This window comes from Acipenser ruthenus, chromosome 21 (genome assembly GCF_902713425.1).
Source record: "Acipenser ruthenus chromosome 21, fAciRut3.2 maternal haplotype, whole genome shotgun sequence".
NCBI lineage: Eukaryota > Metazoa > Chordata > Actinopteri > Acipenseriformes > Acipenseridae > Acipenser > Acipenser ruthenus.
In genome coordinates this window covers 2,158,887-2,179,279 of record NC_081209.1, presented here as the reverse complement: position 1 = coordinate 2,179,279, position 20,393 = coordinate 2,158,887, and the positions used below count along the sequence as shown (strand labels likewise).

At 44.4% G+C, this 20,393-nt stretch overlaps 1 protein-coding gene across 9 annotated transcripts in view; it reads right to left on the bottom strand.

Annotated features, from left to right (window-relative positions):
• LOC131699012 (citron Rho-interacting kinase-like) overlaps window positions 1-20,393 on the bottom strand; it is a 46,349-nt gene that overhangs the window by 5,756 nt on the left and 20,200 nt on the right. For 2 of the 9 annotated variants that reach the window (XM_058994223.1, XM_058994222.1), the window contains exons 14-42: window positions 20,180-20,350; window positions 19,764-19,817; window positions 19,549-19,602; window positions 19,247-19,387; window positions 18,279-18,404; window positions 17,854-17,949; window positions 17,586-17,702; window positions 17,075-17,184; window positions 16,634-16,808; window positions 14,217-14,414; window positions 14,056-14,109; window positions 11,853-12,050; window positions 10,445-10,638; window positions 10,020-10,155; window positions 9,136-9,240; window positions 8,869-9,009; window positions 7,700-7,807; window positions 7,353-7,503; window positions 6,045-6,209; window positions 5,322-5,345; window positions 4,595-4,732; window positions 4,072-4,252; window positions 3,663-3,754; window positions 2,760-2,864; window positions 2,500-2,669; window positions 2,131-2,175; window positions 1,165-1,245; window positions 689-824; window positions 133-272 (exon numbers count right to left, since the gene is read on the bottom strand). In XM_058994223.1, the coding sequence (XP_058850206.1) occupies window positions 133-272; window positions 689-824; window positions 1,165-1,245; window positions 2,131-2,175; window positions 2,500-2,669; window positions 2,760-2,864; window positions 3,663-3,754; window positions 4,072-4,252; window positions 4,595-4,732; window positions 5,322-5,345; window positions 6,045-6,209; window positions 7,353-7,503; window positions 7,700-7,807; window positions 8,869-9,009; window positions 9,136-9,240; window positions 10,020-10,155; window positions 10,445-10,638; window positions 11,853-12,050; window positions 14,056-14,109; window positions 14,217-14,414; window positions 16,634-16,808; window positions 17,075-17,184; window positions 17,586-17,702; window positions 17,854-17,949; window positions 18,279-18,404; window positions 19,247-19,387; window positions 19,549-19,602; window positions 19,764-19,817; window positions 20,180-20,350 (3,606 nt within the window). The remainder of the gene's footprint in view (window positions 1-132; window positions 273-688; window positions 825-1,164; window positions 1,246-2,130; window positions 2,176-2,499; window positions 2,670-2,759; window positions 2,865-3,662; window positions 3,755-4,071; window positions 4,253-4,594; window positions 4,733-5,321; window positions 5,346-6,044; window positions 6,210-7,352; window positions 7,504-7,699; window positions 7,808-8,868; window positions 9,010-9,135; window positions 9,241-10,019; window positions 10,156-10,444; window positions 10,639-11,852; window positions 12,051-14,055; window positions 14,110-14,216; window positions 14,415-16,633; window positions 16,809-17,074; window positions 17,185-17,585; window positions 17,703-17,853; window positions 17,950-18,278; window positions 18,405-19,246; window positions 19,388-19,548; window positions 19,603-19,763; window positions 19,818-20,179; window positions 20,351-20,393) is intronic. The other 7 variants (XM_058994228.1, XM_058994227.1, XM_058994229.1 and 4 more) reach the window with 6 other exon arrangements.

Genomic DNA, 20,393 nt, shown 5'->3' with positions numbered 1-20,393 from the left:
ATTATTATTATTATTATACAGTAGCTAAACTAAAAAAGAAAGGACTACCCCCTCCCAAAAAACAATGTGGTGGGGGTTTGTCCTGAGCCTCTGAACACCCAAGAATGTCCACTCCCAGTGGAGACGTCCTACCTTGCCAGCAGCAAAGAGGTGACAGCCTTTGACTGTTTCAAAGGCAGAGGGGGAGAGTTGGGGCTGAGCAGGGAAGTGTGACTGCGACAGGGACTGCTTCACTTTCTTAATGTCGATCAGACAGAGCGTCCGCTCGTCTCCTGTGGGAGCAAGACAGGCAATGACACTCGAACAGAAACGCTTCCAAACACATGCAGTCATGCGCTGCACAGCGATCCAGTGTGGCAGCTCACTGAATCAGATTATGGACGCGAACCCCCCGAACCCCAAGCGTTCTGAAGTACAAACAACTTAGATCATCAATAAATAAATGTAACTGAATGCAGATTTACTGTAAAATTAAAAACAGATTTTCGGAAAGTAAGAGAATATTAATGGCATATTGATTTATTCACAGGAAGGAAGGGTGTTTAAATGAACAACAGCAGCTGCACACACACCCACACACACACACGCACGCACATATATACAGACGCACAGACAGACACAGATTCACACACGCACAGACAGACACAGACAGATGCACACACACAGAGTTTAGTCCTGGTTTACTGACCCACGATCATGATGAGCTTCTCCAGCTCTTTCAGGATGTGGATCTGGAACACGGAGCCCAGGCCTGGGATGTGAGTCAGGGAGTTCTTTATAACATTCAGGGCGTACAGCCCTTCCTCCGAGCCCACCAGCACGAGCTGCACACAGAGACAGACGCACAGACAGACGTTAACGGTGCAATCTGCAACCAGTTTCCTCATCGAATACCCGACAGGTAATTATCAATAATAAACAGATGCATTGAGAACACTTTAGAATTCAAAAGTAAGAAGCCTTCAAATACATGTCCTACTAATATACTGTATATAGGTGACACTCAAAATATGTCCCCAAAGTGACTCATTGATAATGAACCGTCTAACTGAGGCTTGCAAAACAAAAGCCACTGCAATGAAGAAACAATGAATTGATTAAGTGTTGCTTCTCTAATGAACAGGCCAGTACTGTATTCACTGCCTTGTTCAGTTTCAGGTGTACCTGGTCGGTCAGAGGAACGGTGCAGTTAATATCCAGACGGTCATCCCCCTCCAGTTTCAGCAGAGAGTTTCCAAGCAGCTTCTGAAAGGAGAAACACACAGGCAAGTTCAGAGCAGCCTCTTCACTCCACACCACCAAGGTCGCCTAAAGCAACATTTAGATGGTTATTGATTGCCCTGTCACTCTGGAAAGTGGAGAGCTGATTTATAACGCTATGAATCCACTGTGATTCTTCCTAAAATAACATTTCTGCCATCTCATGATATTATTTATGCTGAGCTGCAGTTTTCTATCTAGCTTAGCGACAATTACTTTCCAACTGAACAAGCTAGCCTTGCAGTAGATATATACATTTCAATTTAAATTTAAAAGCCCAGCCTCATCCCTTTTCTTACTGTTTAGCTGAATACTGAAGACAATAGTTTTATTCCACCCTGGGAGACACAGTCTTTTGTGACTTGGTGTCACACAGATAGAAGAGAAATGGGTGCAGGATGTTCAGGAGACTGATACCAGACAAGCAGCAGTGAAGCAACCATGAAGGATCTTAGTATCCAATCCACAGCCCGGCAGAGGTGCAAAAAAACAGGCCAGCTGAGAGAATTGCAAAACTGAGCTGAAGATTGAAATAACCTGACCCTAACCCAAACATGAATCTTAATTAGGGTTAGGGTTAGGGCAAAGATAATGTTTCATGTGTTCAGGGAATGTAGTACAGTTTTACATTGGCCCGTCTTTCTGCACCTATGCCCACGGCCCCCTGGATCTTCTCTTGCACGTGCGTCAGCAATGGGTGCAACATTTAAGCAATTACACACAAACATGTTTTAAACACAAAGCCATTCGGAGAGCAGGCAGGGAGTAAGCTGCAGCGCCCCTGCTGCACACAGGCACAGCTCTGGTAACCCGGCAGAGCCTCCGGACAGCTCTGGGGAAAGCAGCAGGCAGCACAGAGCAGCTCTTTACCTGGACCAATGGGGAAAGAGGCATCTCTCTTTGGAAAACATCAGCCTATCATACAGTGACACAGGGGAGGGTGGGCCAATTAATATCAAGAAATCATGCACAGTAATTGTAAGTAATGGGGAGACACAATAAAGCAACAAAAATCAGGACGGAAGAAGATACACTGAAAAAAAACTAAGTAGACAAGTATAGTATGCTATTTTGATAAGCACGTATTTTGTATACATTTAAAGCATTTGTTTATTTAAAGCATTTGTTTACTTTTAAAATGAGTATTACATTTTTCTCTACCTCCCAATTCCTTGACACAAAAAGCAATGGCAACCCTAGAGAGATGGCCACACCTTCTTCGTATTTCCCTGTACTTACAGCATCAGCTTCAGCCTTCTCCCGCTTGGTGCGACCTCCGGACACCATGGACTCCAACACAGCTACCCAGCGCTGTTTGTCCGGGAAGCTGGGAGCCAGGAAATACAGGGAGCGCCCGGGCCAGCACGTGGTGTGGGGATGGGACTCCAGCTTCAGGATGTAGGGAATATCTGAGAAAAGAGGAGGGACAAGCAGGATGGGCTACAGCACACACTAACACACACGCATGCAGACACACACACGCACAGAGGAATTCGTACCTGTCTTGGCAGTGTTTGGCAGCTCAGATGCTCCCACAGCTCCATGCACAGTCACATCCCCATCCGGAAGGCACAGCTCAAACTCTTCCACTGGCCTCAGCCCCTCTGCCAAGACATTTCATTAAATAGCATCAAAAGAAGGGCTCCCAACCTGCCTACCAGCTCAGACAGGCCTGGGCAAAAAGGGTCAGCTTTACCGTTCGTTATTCAGGGTCAGGAACCTTGCTGATTGCACAAGGGAACTCGCTGCCTTTGCTAAATCATGTGATCAGTCTACTCAGACACGAGAACGCCACTCCAGTCTAAGTTTGGAAATGATCACATTACAGAGCGAATGCACCGTATCCCCTCGTGCATTTACCTGGTTTCTTAACTTGCTAATCAAGACTCCCAGCTGGCCCAACCGCACCACGAAGGGAATGCAGAACAAGAGCCCTTTGCCCAACCCTAGGTCAAGTCTTAGAGATGAGGAGGCCAGTTTTAAACAGCAAAGCAGTTTTGTTATGTTCTTTAAATGAACCAGGAGACTCTGCCGCTCGTGCACAGGGTTTGAAATGAACAGGTCTGATTTCACCAACATCTGGAATACGAACCCCATACAGTACCTTTCTAGTGGAACAGCCCAATTGACTTCTCCTGGTTTTGCTAAGCAAGCAGAAGAAGAACACTGGCATCCACAGAGGGCTGGATCAAAAACAATACAGAAACGGGAGTTTTGACAACATAGACTCAGGACCTCGAGCTGATACTGTGGCTTTCTTATAAAAAGTACCTTCACTGATGTGGGACCAGCTCTTGGAAAGATGAAGCACAGTTAGTGTTGAAATCATGTTAGTTTCTTAGAAGCAGAGCGGGAAGGTTAATTACTGGAAAAAAATAAATCTAAAATCTAAAATCACTCACCCTCCCTGGGCTCACTGTCGTAGATCATCACTTTGGTTCCCTCCAGTATGACATACTTCCTGTCCCAGTCCAGCTGTCCACGCTTCCCATTCCTGAATACACAAGAGGAAATGAAGCCATGAGAGCAGAAACGAGCCAGTGCCTGGATCTGCCACATTTCAATTAGTCAATCTGGGGATACAAAAGGCGGCAGCAGGAGTTCATTGATCCAGCTGACATAACAAAGGCAGCATGAATAAAACCAGAGGACTTCAGCAATTCCCAGAATTGTTTGTATTCTAGCATGAACTCCATCATACAAAATGAGCTGTGGCAGGCCGACAGGGACCCTGCACACAGGCGCTGGAGGCGGTCGTGTTCAGCGCTGGCGAGGCGATCAGCAGTGCTACAGTATTTCAAGCAGACTTACCGCGGCAGCTTCATCCAGCCCTCCAGCCTCACATGACTGGCTGGGTCCTTCAGCTGCAGCCCCGGGGAGTTCATTTTGTCCCGGCAGAAAGCTTCAGTGAAGTGGGAGGCGTATTCAGCAGGCAGACCGCAGGTGGCTGGCAGGCAGGGTGCACATTTGGGATGGCACATGGCATTGCACTCTACACAGAGAGAGAGGACACTCATGAAATGAAACACACAGCTCATAGCAAGTGCTGGGACGAATACTCGAACAAACGCCCATTGAAAACTGACCTGTTTGTATAAAGGAATTTAGCAAGAACTATCAAAAATGCAAGTCTTATATTTTCCCCCCGATGTATGAGAACACATTCCAACTGGTGACCATTGCATTAAACCAGCTTTCCACATCCTTAAGAGTCAGTTCAGCTGCTTTGGAGTTTTGTATTAAATGCAGTAAGAGATACTGCACGGTTCAGTAATGATGTGTATGGATGGCCTGTTCCACGCAGTATCTGCTGGTATACAGCACAGCGACCCACCTACACATGTAGCAGCCTGGCGTCCGAAGTGGACAGTATCGAGGCAGACAGCGCACTTTGTCGCCCGCATGTTCAGCCCCAGATTGAAGCGATGAGGGATGTTATGGTGCATTCTCTCCTTCAGCCGCCGTCCGAACTCTACACAAAGCCAGTAATAATAATAATAATAATAATAATAATAATAATAATAATAGCAAGAGGGTAGGTCAGTAACAGACATATCCGCAGCAAAAGATACGCATGGCCCGCAGAACACAACCTCATCACATAACCAGTGCTAAGGGCTTGTTTAATCACAAGCAGTTTACATGATAAAGTCTTCAAGAGCCCAAGCAAGCAGGTCTCAGTATTGTGGAAGTGTACGGTAGGTCCCTGTGACCTACATGCACAGCATGAGGAATACATTATTAACTGTGCAACACATCTATGTATGCTTCCATCGGTAAAAAGAACAATACTGATACTACTACTACTAATAACAAATCATTATCATCAAATTACCTTGAAATTAAAAAAGTACGTACATAAACAATGAACTGGTATCAATGTTAGTGTTTTTGTTTTGTTGCACTGTGGAGGACATTTTTCAATGAAATACAGGACAAAAGCTAACTGTACAGGACACAGACAGCATGGACACACAACATTATTAAAAGCCATTTGTTCTCACCCGACCCCACTAACTGATAAATACAGAGTCGCCTCCCATCAGGGTCTATAGACTTACTTTCAAACGTGACCCTCCTTCTCTCTGTAGAGTTTGAAAGAAAGCAGATAAAAACAGTTCTGAGGCATATTTCCCAAAGACAACAGGCATCGCTGCTCGGTTAGGGACGGGTGCATCAGTGTTGGGAATCGAGCAGCATGCGCATTGTACTTGAAACACATTCTTAAAGCACACCACAGACATTCATATACAGGAATAAAGGGTGGTTCATGCATGCCATAGACAGGACTGTGGACAATTACAAGGTGCAGCCACTTGATCAGCTTCAGCAGCATTTCCACTGCTCCTTGTAACTTGCAGTAAAACGCACTGCTTGTGACATTTTATTCATTTTCAGAAGTCTCGGAAGGGCAGCTGTCCTTTTTACCATGTTGGTCCGCTCTTAAGAGACAGACAAGAGTCCCTTTGCAGGGAGAACTCCAATTAAGACATGCAGACTACACCATCCTGCTTCACTGAAACTGGGACTTTTGAGACACAGAAAGGGACACAGCGTCCAGCACATGAGCGATAATCGGAGGACTCCTATACCAGCAGAAACAACACGTGGGGCAAGACTGCTACCTTCAGAGACATTAAGAAAGGTTAAATAAAATGAAAGGAACACAAGTAGCTTCTGTTCTTGAAGTTACAGAAGTCCAATCAAGTGGGCTAGTAGGAAAGGGTTCTGAAGCTAAGGAAGGCTGGCGCTGGGTTCTGTTTTCAGGAGAGATCCTCACTCACCCTCCGGTGTGGAGGACTCCTTCCGGTGACTGGAAGGCGGGGCCAGCAGGCTGACGGGATTGGGCTGGTGCTCCGGGGACTTGACGATGGCAGACATGATGATCTGCTGCCTGGCTGTGGCTGGGGTTGAGGGGGCCACGTGGTCCACGGCTTTGGCATGGGCTGCTAACAGGATGAAGAACAGCTCTGAAAGTATCTGTGCTTTTGCTTAAACCTCCCCCCAGCTATTAGAATACATTATGTTTTTTTTTAAACAACCTGCAATAGCATGGATAAGCAATCATATTTTGGTTTCATTCTGATTGGGGTTTGGAAGTTTTATTTTACAGACAGTTTTTCCCCTTTCTGGCATACAATGTGCCAACCTGGGTCTGGATGAGGCGTTCTAATAGTACAAAATAAAATAACCAGGTTGTGTCAAATTCAAGGAAGGGAGTCTGTTCCTTGAGAAAGGCTAAGAGAGTTCAACCAGCTCGCAGGACCTTTACCTTCCTCTCTCAGAGCACAGTTCAGTGCGTGTCTCTTTACCTTCCTCTCTCTCAGAGCGCAGTTCAGTGTGTGTCTCTTTACCTTCCTCTCTCAGAGCAGTTCAGTGCGTGTCTCTTTACCTTCCTCTCTCAGAGTGCAGTTCAGTGCGTGTCTCTTTACCTTCCTCCCTCACGGAGCACAGTTCAGTGCGTGTCTCTTTACCTTCCTCCCTCACAGAGCACAGTTCAGTGCGTGTCTCTTTACCTTCCTCTCACAGAGCACAGTTCAGTGCGTGTCTCTTTACCTTCCTCTCACAGAGCACAGTTCAGTGCGTGTCTCTTTACCTTCCTCTCTCAGAGCACAGTTCAGTGCGTGTCTCTTTACCTTCCTCTCTCACAGAGCACAGTTCAGTGCGTGTCTCTTTACCTTCCTCTCTCACAGAGCACAGTTCAGTGCGTGTCTCTTTACCTTCCTCTCTCAGAGCACAGTTCAGTGCGTGTCTCTTTACCTTCCTCTCTCACAGAGCACAGTTCAGTGCGTGTCTCTTTACCTTCCTCTCTCACAGAGCACAGTTCAGTGCGTGTCTCTTTACCTTCCTCTCTCTCAGAGCACAGTTCAGTGCGTGTCTCTTTACCTTCCTCTCTCTCAGAGCGCAGTTCAGTGCGTGTCTCTTTACCTTCCTCTCTCAGAGCACAGTTCAGTGCGTGTCTCTTTACCTTCCTCTCTCACAGAGCACAGTTCAGTGCGTGTCTCTTTACCTTCCTCTCTCTCAGAGCACAGTTCAGTGCGTGTCTCTTTACCTTCCTCTCTCAGAGCACAGTTCAGTGAGTGTCTCTTTACCTTCCTCTCTCACAGAGCGCAGCTCAATGCGTGTTTTCTGCAGTGCCTCCTCCAGCTCCGAGCAGCGAGCTCTCTCCTTCTCCAGGGCCAGCTTCAGCTCGTTGTTCTGTGAGGGCATCCCCAGCTCCTCCCGGCGACGGCCAAAGATTCCCTGATAACAGAAGGGAATGGCCTGGGTAATGCTGCGCACGAGTCGCACCCTCTTGAGGGTTGTCATTTAAAAAATAGATTATTTATACATCAATATTTTGTATTAAAATGTGCATCAGTTTACATTGATATTTATTATTGTTATTAGATTAAAATCTAGTCGCTGTTTAAACTAAGCAAATAGTGAGGGGTCTCACCTTTTTCTTCTTGCTTGGCTGGTCCATCTTTGCCTGCAGGAAATCAATTAGTTTTGTCTGCTGAGATATAGTCCCTTCCAGTTTGACTTTGTCGTGGGTGTACACCGCCTACAAACAGTAATGCATGCACATTGTGACACAAACATGTAATAGCACACAACGCAGGGTTCAGTCAACATCCAACGTACAGTACGTTCTACAGCACGCTACAAAATGCTGCTTCAGACATGGACAAAGACATAGACAAAGACTTGAAATGTTTGTCTGAAACTCCGCTTTTCTCTTTAGTAATTCAAACCCTACATACATGCTGAAGTGGGACTGTTACCCTGCCCTCTCACCCCGCTAACAGTATTCTCATTCTTAAGAATACATTATACTGCAAAATAAAATGAATGCTTTTCTTTTGTAATACAAAATGAATTCAGGTGGTACAAAAAAAATGACAAGGTCTCTCTTACATTTAAAACTTATAAAACAGGTAAAAAACTAATGATGAGATTACAAAGGGATTTGACACCTGCATTATAAACACTGGCAATAGCTGAACTCATGCCAAGGAATCGGTACGATTCATTTTCTAAAGCAAAGATTATTAAAACGACAGTATTCCTATTTCATATTATTTAAATGTGTGTGTTTTATCCTAATAGCCTATTCATATTTATAAGGACTGGAGAGCTAATTTGCTGCGTCTGTGTGTAGGTGTTGTTAATATTCAAGCGAGTTTCTCAAACAATAAACACACATACAAATACCAAAATGACAGGCGCTCAATTATGCCTCTAATTGGCCATATTGCTGGCGTTCTTTGCTGCTTAAGTTCTTGCAAACCAGATATTTAAAGCAGCGAAGAGCCCTTACTTACACAGTAAAGCACAGCACACAATGTACATCTCACTGTCAACATAGACCAACCATGAATTAACAAAATTCATGAACGAGGAAAAAAAAATGAACTAAAAACTGCATGGGAAATGGGCAGGAGTTAAAATGTCTTACCTGGTTTAAGAATGTCTTATTTCATTTACACATCTCACCACCTATCATTTCTTTCCCTCCTAAAGCTTGAGAATGAAGAATAAACATTTGAAACGGTCTGGGGGGCTTGCAGGCTCTCGTGCTCTGCTATCCAGTCGGACCCCTCCCCCCCATGCTAAGCTGGTTACCTGAATGTTCTCCAGCTGGTACTCCAGGTCACTGCGCTCGTTCTTCAGGAGGTCAGTCTGGTCAAGAGCATCCTGGAGCCCCTGGGTCAGCCGGAAAATGTGCGTCTTCTGTATGTCCATCTGCTGCTGAAGCTTCGATTGCTGGCCGAGGGAGGAGCAGGGAGCAAATCAAATACAATAGAATGATGATATAAACAGCTAGCAGTAGCAGTGTAAAGCAAGAGACACCCAATACAACAATGCCCTGTACATAAACGTGCCCCCTACCTCATCCATGAGCCTCTGTTTCAGTTCCCTCTCCGTCTCCAGCTTCTGCTGCAGGCTGCGAGCGTTCATCTCCAGCATGGCGTGCTTTTTCTCCAGATCGTTCAGCTGGGGCAGGAAAAAATGGGATGAATACAACCGGATGCAGGTCTGTTCAAATCAACATTCACAGCATTGAAAAACTGCACCAAGGAACGAACGGTTCACATTTATGCAATGGTGAAAACAGCCAGTGTTTATCATGCTTCACAGTAATGAGATCATAAGCTACAGAGTGCGCACCCTGCTTGCCCTAAGGGTTTGTTCATTGTTAGGAATATGCATGTCAAACGTAGAGGTTAGCTTCAGTGTTCATATAGAAGTGAGTGTGCAGTGCAAGGCTGATTTATTCCATATTCATTATTTTACACACAGTGCACCGGTGCAATCATAGACACAGCAGTGCTGTACAAATCCAGACAAATACACGGAAATGATGCTCCAATTAAAATCAAGGGCTTCTCATGCGGGTACAAACACTCCAAATAAAGTTACGAACGTGAACATTTTATGATGTTTATTCTTAAAGCTTAAAAAATAAAAAAAATACAGGATCACAAACAATTGGGAAATGGGCTAAACCCCCAAGGTATGTGCAGTGAAACCAGCTACAGGGCAAGGCTCCATTACAGGGCAGTGTAGTTGTTAGACCTGGGGTCAGTTATCAATTACAGCAGAATTGCAATTACAATGCTATAGTGTTCCATTACAATTACGCAGCAGTAAATTACAATTACAGGTTTCACCTACAACTACAGTTGCACTGTAATTGCGATGAATTCTGAACTGCACAGTGACCACTGTCCTTGAGCCCAGGTCAGGTAGTTGCAGTGTGCTGCGTCCCTCACCGTGTCAGAGAGGCTTTCTGCCTTGAGCTTCTGCTCTTTGAGAGCCTGCTGCAGGGCCATGGTCTCAGCCTTGTGTTCTTTGACAGCCAGCTCCACCGCCTGGCGGGACTCGGTACTGCGCTGGTCAGCACGGAGCCTGAAAGCAGATTGGTCAGATCTTTAAGAAGGAGCTCCTTCACCGACCCCACTGTCGGATACCCTGAGGTACAGGCAGTGCCAGGGCAACACAACGAAGGTTAAGAGACTAGAAGATTTAAAAAAAAACTAAATAACATGTTTTGTTTTTGCTGTTTCATTGTCTTGAGAATAAAGAAACGGTGCAAACCGTACTCAAATAAAAATGTCAAAACTAAAATCAAAGAACCTGCGTTCTAATCTGGGTCTCTCATCAGGATGCAGTGGACTCCGGATCCCTCTCTCTGTACCTGATCTGCTTCTCGTTATCCAGCAGCCGCTGCATCTCCCTGGTCCTCCTCTCGGCCTGGGACTTCTCGTCCTCCAGCGTGCCTCTCCACGCCTCCCACTGCCGCTCCTTCTCCAGCAGCTCGTCGTTCAGAGACTCCAGGTCCATCACCTGCTCCTCCAGCATGGTGCAGGTCGTCTTCAGGGTCTCGATGTTCTGGAAACAAAGCAGCACGCGATCCAAAACACTGCCCTCCAAACAGGTTTTAAATGATGATCAGCTATTAGGAAATGGGCTAATTTCACAAGGTATGTGCAGTCAAACCATGTATGTACTGCTCCCCATGCAGTACAGGCCAAAATCGTCCTTTGTGAATGATCATTTGATCTTATTACATATCATACAAAAAGTAGCCTATCATGCACAACAAATAGCGATCTGCATATTAAAATACGTTGGATAAGACCAAACCCTTGCAATGATTCTGGCGTCACATACTACTTCATACAGAAGGGACACTTGGAGTGTGCGATGCTGGCGCATCTTCGGTTTCGCAGTCATGCACAGAGCTTTTTAATACGGTCCAAATGTTTGTCAAGGTGAAAATCGAATTCTTTCTAGACGTTCAGTGGAAGCTGTCTCAGTATCTTCACGTAGCATCTTACCACATAGCAATGCGCCAGCTACACTGTACGGTGATACATGGTAGGGTTTTGTGCCTCACTAAGTACTGTGTATAAATGTGAACGTGTGACTCACAGGTACTCTTAGATCTCGTGCTCCGAGCAGCCTGACACAAAGATTCTTTATTCCATTTTTATTCTCTCCTCCTGGCCAACGCATTCATTTTATGATAACAGAAACTACGTCACACAGGGTGATCATGACAGTGAAACCAAGTATCTGGTGATGTACTGTACCAGCCACAGACTCTAAATTCTAAACTAGGCAATGTCTTATTAATAGAGGTTCTCTATTACTAGTGCAGCCTCACATTATTTACACTCGGGTCCCCAGACCCCTGTGGCAGCATTAGTGCTTACGAAAAAAATGTACTAAACTTAATAAAATAAAAAAACCCTGAAATTGATTGGGTTCTCTCCTCCTACACCACCCACACACAATCATCTAAAAACACAAATTCCACCACATCCAATTTTTGTAAAGTTCAATAACATTAATTTCATTTTTTTGGCAGTACTCCTGGAGAGGAATGAATATCAAATAGAAACAGTACTGGGTGGATAAAAAGAGAAAGCCTCTTGCTCTGGGAGCAGGTCACCCCCCTCCCCCCCCAGGAAAAGGGAACAGCCAGGATCTGAAGTATCAAGAAAAGGCTCCACTGATGAAGCTGCTGTGCAGGTTTTGTGTTCAGATGCAATGTGCTACTCTGTCATGCTGCTCCCTCTGGCCAGGGCGAGCTTGCTCACCTGTTTCTGGTTGTTGAGGTGCATCTCCCTGTCCGCCACCTCCCTGCGGAGACGGTCCACATCCTGACTGAGCGCCAGCCTCTCCTCGCTCTCGTCCGTTGCCTCGTCCAGCTGCTTGGACAGGTAGAAATTCTGCCTGTTCAGATCTGCGTTCTCCTGGCTCAGCTGGTTCAACTGCTCCTCCAGATCAGTGATGACCTGAGAAAGAGAGGGAGAGCAAACAAGACAACTTGAGGGAAGTGAGATCAGGCATTGGAAATCGCACAAATCACTGGAAACTTTGCTGGCTCACTTGTGTGAGCTTACTGTGTGGATAAACCCAGAATGCTTCTTTAAAACAAGCCTTTTTATACCTACCCTGTGGTGACATCATTCTTCAACAATTCTTTCTTTTATAACCATTTTCCTGAATAGCTTGGAACCCTATCGGTCCTTCTAATATACTCACAATGCATGCATTTGACACACACCCTGCTAATAAATATTACTAAAGAGATGACAAGACACAGGTAGAGTACAAAACATGAACAACCTCCATATACCCGACCCCACATTTACAACAGAAAAACATTATAAAAACCCAACACCTTTTAGTGTGCCGATAGACAGCTGTCTAAGGGTGCCGGTGCTGAAAGGTTAACTCATTGATTCCTCCTCCTCCTCCTCATCTCCCACACATCTGCGCTGCAGCGAGAGTGTTTGAACAATCCACAAGTTCAACAGCACAATAGCCTTGGGGCTTAATCTGCTTCTTTCATTTTTTTTTTTTTCCTCAGCTAGCAGAAAATTACAATTACCAGCCTAGATTGCAAGCCAAGTATTAAAGTAGCCAGTGAATTGTCTCTCAAACCTAAAACCTTCCCTAATTAAATTTATTTAAAGTCTTCCCTCGTTATAATTCTGTAGTCCAGAGCCGTGGTTTAAAGAGAGAGCCTGTGCTGTGTAGTGGGAATGTAAGATCAAATGAAATGCATTACAGGGGAACGAATGGCAGCCACAGTCCCACCGTCTCGTATGGGTTTCACAGTTTAGAGGGCTGCATTTGAACTGCAAAGTACGTTCAAAATAGATCAGTTGCACACTGCAGAAACGTGATAAACCGGCTGACATAACATGCGCGACACACAATGTGATGCTTCATTATACGTTACTTCATCAACTCCTCTTGAGTCATGCTTTTTTGGTTTGGATAACCAGCGCGCCACCATTTTCAATCCATGTCGTTGATGCAATTCCCTTTTATCAAGATGAAACACAGTGCTCCACATTTATAAAGGTGTAGTCAGGAGCCACAGTTACTAGACCATGTACGCTGTGGACTAGTAACTATGAAAGTGCTAGTGGAATGGCATTATGGAGTAAATGGGAGCCACTAAGCTGCTTTAATTGGATCACTGACATAAAAGGCATTCTTATAAAAGGGGGAGCAATGTAGCAACAGTCCAATTCTAAATAAGATGACATTTAGGGAGAAGACAAATAGAAGCCATAACTTGACTGTCACAGTATCATCTGCCCCCTCCGTTGAGATATCCCTCAGGCTGGAATCATCCAATATGTGTCTTGTAGTGCAGACGGCACCCCACCGAGTTCTACCAGCTAATGAGGAATGCAGAAGGCAAGAGCGATGCAGGCGTCACATCTCAAACCTGCGCTCCATACTCCAGTGGTGAGCAGGAAGGGGAAGCCATGCTGGCCTAACACAAGGCCACCTGCTACCTGGCTACGGAGCCAGTTCAACACGTTGCTGGATCCTGGTTCACAGCCATGTGTAGAAAGAGGAAAACACCACTCATTTAATGTTGTTGGTTTCTTTACCTACTTCACAAAAAAGATCACCATCTCAAATGTATTTGTATGTTTCCCCACCAGTATTATGATGTAAGGCACCAAGCTTTAACGTATGTATAGAAGTCATTCAAATGAAAATGGAAAGTGACATGTTTTTTTTTTTTTTTTTTACTTCTTATTGTGCAGACCAGGCTTTAGGATTGTGACACTCATTTCTGTTAGATCCCCTGAAGAGAACTCAGATGGAAAGGTGTTTCACTCTGCAGTGAATTTAAACCCAGAGCTCCACACCGAGAAGGTGTTCTCTTATCAGAGGCAGGACTGCAAGCTGCACACTGCACACCCATCACAAGTTCCCTGATCCTCAACACCACCCCCTCCACACTATGCATGACTATCAGCAGATACTTACTGAGCAGCTTTCTCTGAGAGCGTCAAACTTGCGCTGGATCTCATTCCGATGTGCCTATAGGATTAAAAAGAAAGAATGCTTTTCATGTTGGGAATATTTAAAAGCAAGCACAGTATGTCCATTTGCAAAATATGTAAGCGGGTGGACAGTGCCCTGGGTACCCTGAGTGCTGTGATCTCCTCCTCTGCCTCTGCTGTCGTCTCCTCCAGCTCAGTCTTGGCCTGCTGCAGCTGGCTCTCCAGGGCGTTGCGGGCTGCCTGCAGGCTGCTGATCTGAGCCTCCCTCTCCTGCAGGGACAGCTGCAGCTCAGTAACCTGCCTCTTAATCTCCAGCTTCTGCTCCTCGTGTTCCAAGCCAATCTAGAAATAAAACACGCAAACAATAAAACACACAAACAAAACAAAAAAATGTCAGGTTTTTATAGAGGCACTTCTACAGATCTGACACAGGTGTTATAAAACACCATGCACGACTGATACCTCTGACTCTGACAGGTTCACACGTTGCATTAATATTATCATTTTTCTTGATGCCTTCTTTTTCTTACACTAACATATTCAAATCATAACTCTGCAACTACAGTCCACTTAGCCCATCAAACCCATGTAACATGCTATCTACACTACTGTTCAAAAGTTTGGGGTCACTTAGAAATTTCCTTATTTTCGAAAGAAAAGCAAATGTTTGGTCCATTAAAATAACATCAAATTGATCAGAAATACAGTGTAGACATTGTTAATGTTGTAAATGACTATTGTAGCTGGAAACGGCTGATTTGTAATGGAATATCTACATAGGCGTACAGAGGCCCATTATCAGCAACCATCAGTCCTGTGTTGCAATGACACTTTGTGTTTGCTAATCCAAGTTTATCATTTTAAAAGGCTAATTGATCATTAGAAAACCCTTTTGCAATTATGTTAGCACAGCTGAAAACTGTTGTGCTGATTAAAGAAGCAATAAAACTGGCCTTCTTTACACTAGTTGAGTATCTGGAGCATCAGCAATTGTGGGTTCGATTACAGGCTCAAAATGGCCAGAAACAAAGAACTTTCTTCTGAAACTCGTCAGTCTATTCTTGTTCTGAGAAATGAAGGCTATTCCATGCGAGAAATTGCCAAGAAACTGAAGATCTCGTACAACGCTGTGTACTACTCCCTTCACAGACAGCGCAAACTGGCTGTAATCAGAATAGAAAGAGGAGTGGGAGGCCCCGGTGCACAACTGAGCAAGAGGACAAATACATTAGAGTGTCTAGTTTGAGAAACAGACGCCTCACAGGTCCTCAACTGGCAGCTTCATTAAATAGTACCTGCAAAACACCAGTCACAACAGTGAAGAGGCGACTCCGGGATGCTGGCCTTCTAGGCAGAGTTGCAAAGAAAAAGCCATATCTCAGACTGGCCAATAAAAAGAAAAGATTAAGATGGGCAAAAGAACACAGACACTGGACAGAGGAAGATTGGAAAAAAGTGTTATGGACAGACGAATCTAAGTTTGAGGTGTTCGGATCACAAAGAAGAACATTCGTGAGACGCAGACCAAATGAAAAGATGCTGGAGGAGTGCTTGACACCATCTGTCAAGCATGGTGGAGGCAATGTGATGGTCTGGGGGTGCTTTGGTGGTGGTAAAGTGGGAGATTTGTACAGGGTAAAAGGGATCTTGAAGAAGGAAGGCTATCACTCCATTTTGCAACGCCATGCCATACCCTGTGGACGGCGCTTGATTGGGGCCAATTTCCTCCTACAACAGGACAATGACCCAAAGCACAGCTCCAAACTATGCAAGAACTATTTAGGAAAGAAGCAGTCAGCTGGTATTCTGTCTATAATGGAGTGGCCAGCACAGTCACCGGATCTCAACCCTATTGAGCTGTTGTGGGAGCAGCTTGACCGTATGGTACGTAAGAAGTGCCCATCAAGCCAATCCAACTTGTGGGAGGTGCTTCAGGAAGCATGGGGTGAAATCTTTTCAGATTACCTCAACAAATTGACAACTAGAATGCCAAAGGTCTGCAAGGCTGTAATTGCTGCAAATGGAGGATTCTTTGACAAAAGCAAAGTTTGAAGGACACAATTATTATTTCAATTAAAAATCATTATTTCTAACCTTGTCAATGACTATATTTCCTATTCATTTTGCTATATTTCCTATTCAAACTCATTTCATGTATGTTTTCATGGAAAACAAGGAAATTTCTAAGTGACCCCAAACTTTTGAACGGTAGTGTACATGAAAAAACAAGCTTTGAGAAGTAAAACAACAAATGTATGAAGTGAACCACTGCACCTCTTAGGGCTTCTTTTAAATTCAACCTTTACCCACCAAGATAAGCACAGCTGGATGTTTTTAGAGCATTTTACAGCACTGGGGATTCACCACTTATCCATGGTTATCAGCCCTCTTGTTAAAATGACTGGAGGTGCATCAGATGAGCCCTCTTGTTAAAATGACTGGAGGTGCATCAGATAAGCCCTCTTGTTAAAATGACTGGAGGTGCATCAGATGAGCCCTCTTGTTAAAATGACTGGAGGTGCATCAGATAAACCCTCTTGTTAAAATGACTGGAGGTGTACCTCTCGGAGTCTGGTCTCAAGCTCCTGGAGATGGTTTTTGTTCATCTGTTCATGCTGGCTCATTTTCTCAAGGTGTTCTTCCAGTTTATCGTTCTGCGCCTCCAGTTTACCAGCCTGAGTCTCCAAGTAAAACTTCTGTTGCCTCAGCTCAGAGATCATCTCCTCCTGTGCTTTCCTGAAACCAGACCGAGAGGGACGAAACAAATGATGTTTCATAACTGCCTTTGCAAATACCAGACTAATGGAAGGTGTAACCAGTTGTTAACAGCCACTGCAAACAAACAAACAAACAAACAAACAAACAAACAAACACACACAAATCCATGTTTTAATGGAACCAGGCAGTGGTCTGGTTAGTTGACAGTCTGGTTAATAAACCTCTGTACTGTAATGAATGATTCTGAAGATAGACCCTAGTCTGTAGCCCTCATCCCCACTTACATGTTCCTCTGTGTATAGATGCTGCTATTAGCTGCTAGTTTATTGGCTTCAGAGAGTTCTGCAATCCTCTGCTCCAGCGACTTGATCTTTGAATCCATTGCATTTATAATCTGGGGATAGAAAAACCATGCAAGACTTCATGAAGTATAGCACTGCAAAGCGCCATGTCTCTTTTAATAACGTAACAGAAATTAAATAAACCATGCTGAATGATCATGTACAAATAAGCTCACCTTTTTTACTGAAAAACCTTTATTAATAAAGTTTGCTAATAAATGCAATATTTTGTTGTACTAAAAGAGTTTTAGGTTTTAATCTTCATACATAACTTCGAAAATGCATCAAAACTTACAAGGTAAAACACAAAGGTCAGCTACGTTTCAGCTCCTGCTTTCAGCAGTGCTATTATGATGTCACACAGGGGCGGGTAATGGGCACTCTGCTCTACGCATGCCCACAAGGTTGATCACAGGAGGCTGGCTCCACGTGGGGAGGTTACAGTGTATCGTACCGCTTTCTGCTCACTGATGAGTTTGCACTTCTCCCTGGCCTCCTCCTCATGCCTGGCTCGCTTGCTCTCCAGCGTCTCTTTATCAGCCAGGTCCACTTTCATCTGAGCCTCCAGCACCTGGGCAAGCCAACCCACAGAGACATTGCATGACTGGCAATATGTACTGGGCATACATTGATAGCTTAGTTTGCACAATGCTCCACAGTTAATGGTATGCAGTACCCTGCTGCTAAAGTCACTTTTGAATGATTCCAGGCAGGACTCTCACCTTGATCTTGTCCTCATACAGCCTCTCCTTCTGCACCAAGTGAGCCTCCATGCGCTGAGCTGTTGCCTGGGTTTCCCGGAGATTGTCCTCCAGTTCCTGGGGAAAAACAAAAACAAATAACACGCGATAAAGACGCTTCTACGAAATCCAGCGTTGACAGCAGGTGAACAAATTACAGGACACGGGGGGGGAAAAAAAACAAGAATATTCAACATCAGTTTGCATCAAATCAAATACAAATCTTATATTGTTGGCGATACTTTCTTTAAACAGAGGGTCCATGTGAACAGGTAAGGTGTTGCACAGAGCATGCAGATGTGCAGATTCTAGACAGCGATGACAATAGACAGAGTACAGTGCAGTACAGTACAGAATCACAGCAGAGTTCTGTAATCCCGGTCGTCTTAGACAGCGTTAGCTCCTACCAGGATCTTATCCGCCATCTGTTGGATCTGCTGGGATTTGGTCTGGATGTCTTCTTTCAGTTTATTCTCCCTGCGTTCCACCATCTCCAGCCTCTTCACCTGGTTCTCCAGGGATTTACGACCCTCCTTGTGTGTAAAAGAAAAGTAACAAAAAAATCAAATAAAAAAGGGATAAAGCCAGCTGGATATTTAGAAACACGTTATTACAAACTGCAGGGCATGAAAAAGCACGAAACTATCTTAGCAAGGCAGGTTACAAGTCGTCAGTGGCTGCAAGAAATGAATAATTACACAAGGAATAAATAAAGGATTCAAAAAGAACAAGCAGTGCGTCTTCAATGCCAAGCAGAGAAGTGGCTCCTGCCAAGTGAAGTGGGCAGCATTGAGCTGATAATCTCAGAGTTGGCTGAGCTCCAATGTTTCTCAGCCCTGTATAATACCAGTATGGTTAAATCGCCATTCTCCAAACCAATTGGGACCAGCGGGTATTTGTAAAATCCATTTCTTTGCATAATCAGATTATTTCTGCATGTATTGTAAATAGGCATTCTCTATCAAGAAACACCCAGAAAAAATTACAATACAGTGTTTCACTATACAATGTACAGAACTGTACAGACAATACCAGAAATATCATTTCATTTGAACTGCACTGACAATACCAGAAATATCATTTCATTTGAAATGCACTGACAATACCAGAAATATAATTTCATTTGAACAGTACTGAATACCGGAAATATAATTTCATTTATTGAATTATTTATTTATTAAAAAAAAGGGTATTTGTCTTCAAATAAAAAGTTAACAAAAAATACAGAAAACATGTTTAAGCTACTTCATTTCCAGCTGGGCTCTGCGTTTTCTTTTTTTTTCAATCCATCGAATTTAAAATTTATAAAGTGCGCCCCATACAATCTTCTTGCGATGCAATTAAAATGCTGGTTCATGACGTAGCCACACTGCACCTCAGTGTCACGCAGCTTCTTCTTCAGGCTGTTGCTGGAGTCCTCTCGGCTCTGCAGCCTCCCAAGCTCCTGCTCCACACGCTCCTTCGCCTGTCGGATATTCTGCAGGAGCTCCGTAGCCTCAGTGCTGGCCTTCACAGCCTGCGGGACAGAGAGGGGAGTCACACCTGCACCAGCACCCTTCCGTTCATGCACCTGGATACTCTCCAAAGCAGGACATGTTTGCAGGACAAGTGAGATTTTATTATTTATTTATTTTTCCATTCAGCATCTTCAGCTTTTGTTTGAATCAAACTTCCTACCTTGGCAAGTTTCTCCTGTAGCTCCTGGATTTTGAGTTGCTGTTCTGCATTGGTCTTAAAAAGCAAAAAAATAAAATAATAATTGTTAGATCTACATCCCTATTAGTGGTTCTGGAAAACATCCATCTCACACTTTGCAGGGTAGACAGCAACAAAACAACTCTTATAAAAAAATAAAATAAAATAAAACAAAACAATACCAAAACATGCAATACCTTTTCTAGTTTTGAGTAGAGCTCTTCCACCTCAGCCTTGCCCTGCTCCTTAGCCTGAAAAATACATTTATAAGAATTACTGCACATGTACAGCCGTTTCTTCACTCGTGCTGCAACACACACGAATAGCATCCAAAACTAGAGACGTTTTTTCCAAGTAGATGCGGAGAGGAGAAGCTTAGTTTCAATAGGCAGAGTCCACCTACACTGTTCCATGAGAAGTCTGAGTGAGGAGATCGCTTGCCAACATTATGCAACACGGAAAGCCTTTTATATACTGTATAGCGAAATATGAGCAAGAAAGAGGTTTCATTAACAGTGCAATATGCAACATTCAAGGTACAAGCCTCTCACGGTTCTTTCTTATGTACAGTGCATTCCCTCGTATCTCGCGATTCCAGCTGCACACTGCCTACCTTCTGCATCTTGTGTTGGTACTCGGAGGCTTTGCGTTTGAGCTCCTCTGCTGTCAGGCGTGACTCTTTGAGCTCCGCTTCGTAGAGGTCGCTGCGTCTCCGAGCCGCAGACAGGTCCTCCTCCAACTGCCTGATCACAACCTGCATCTCCTCCAGCTGGGCCTGGTACTCCTGATCACAGGGTCACACAAGCACAAGCCAGCAGGGATTTGTC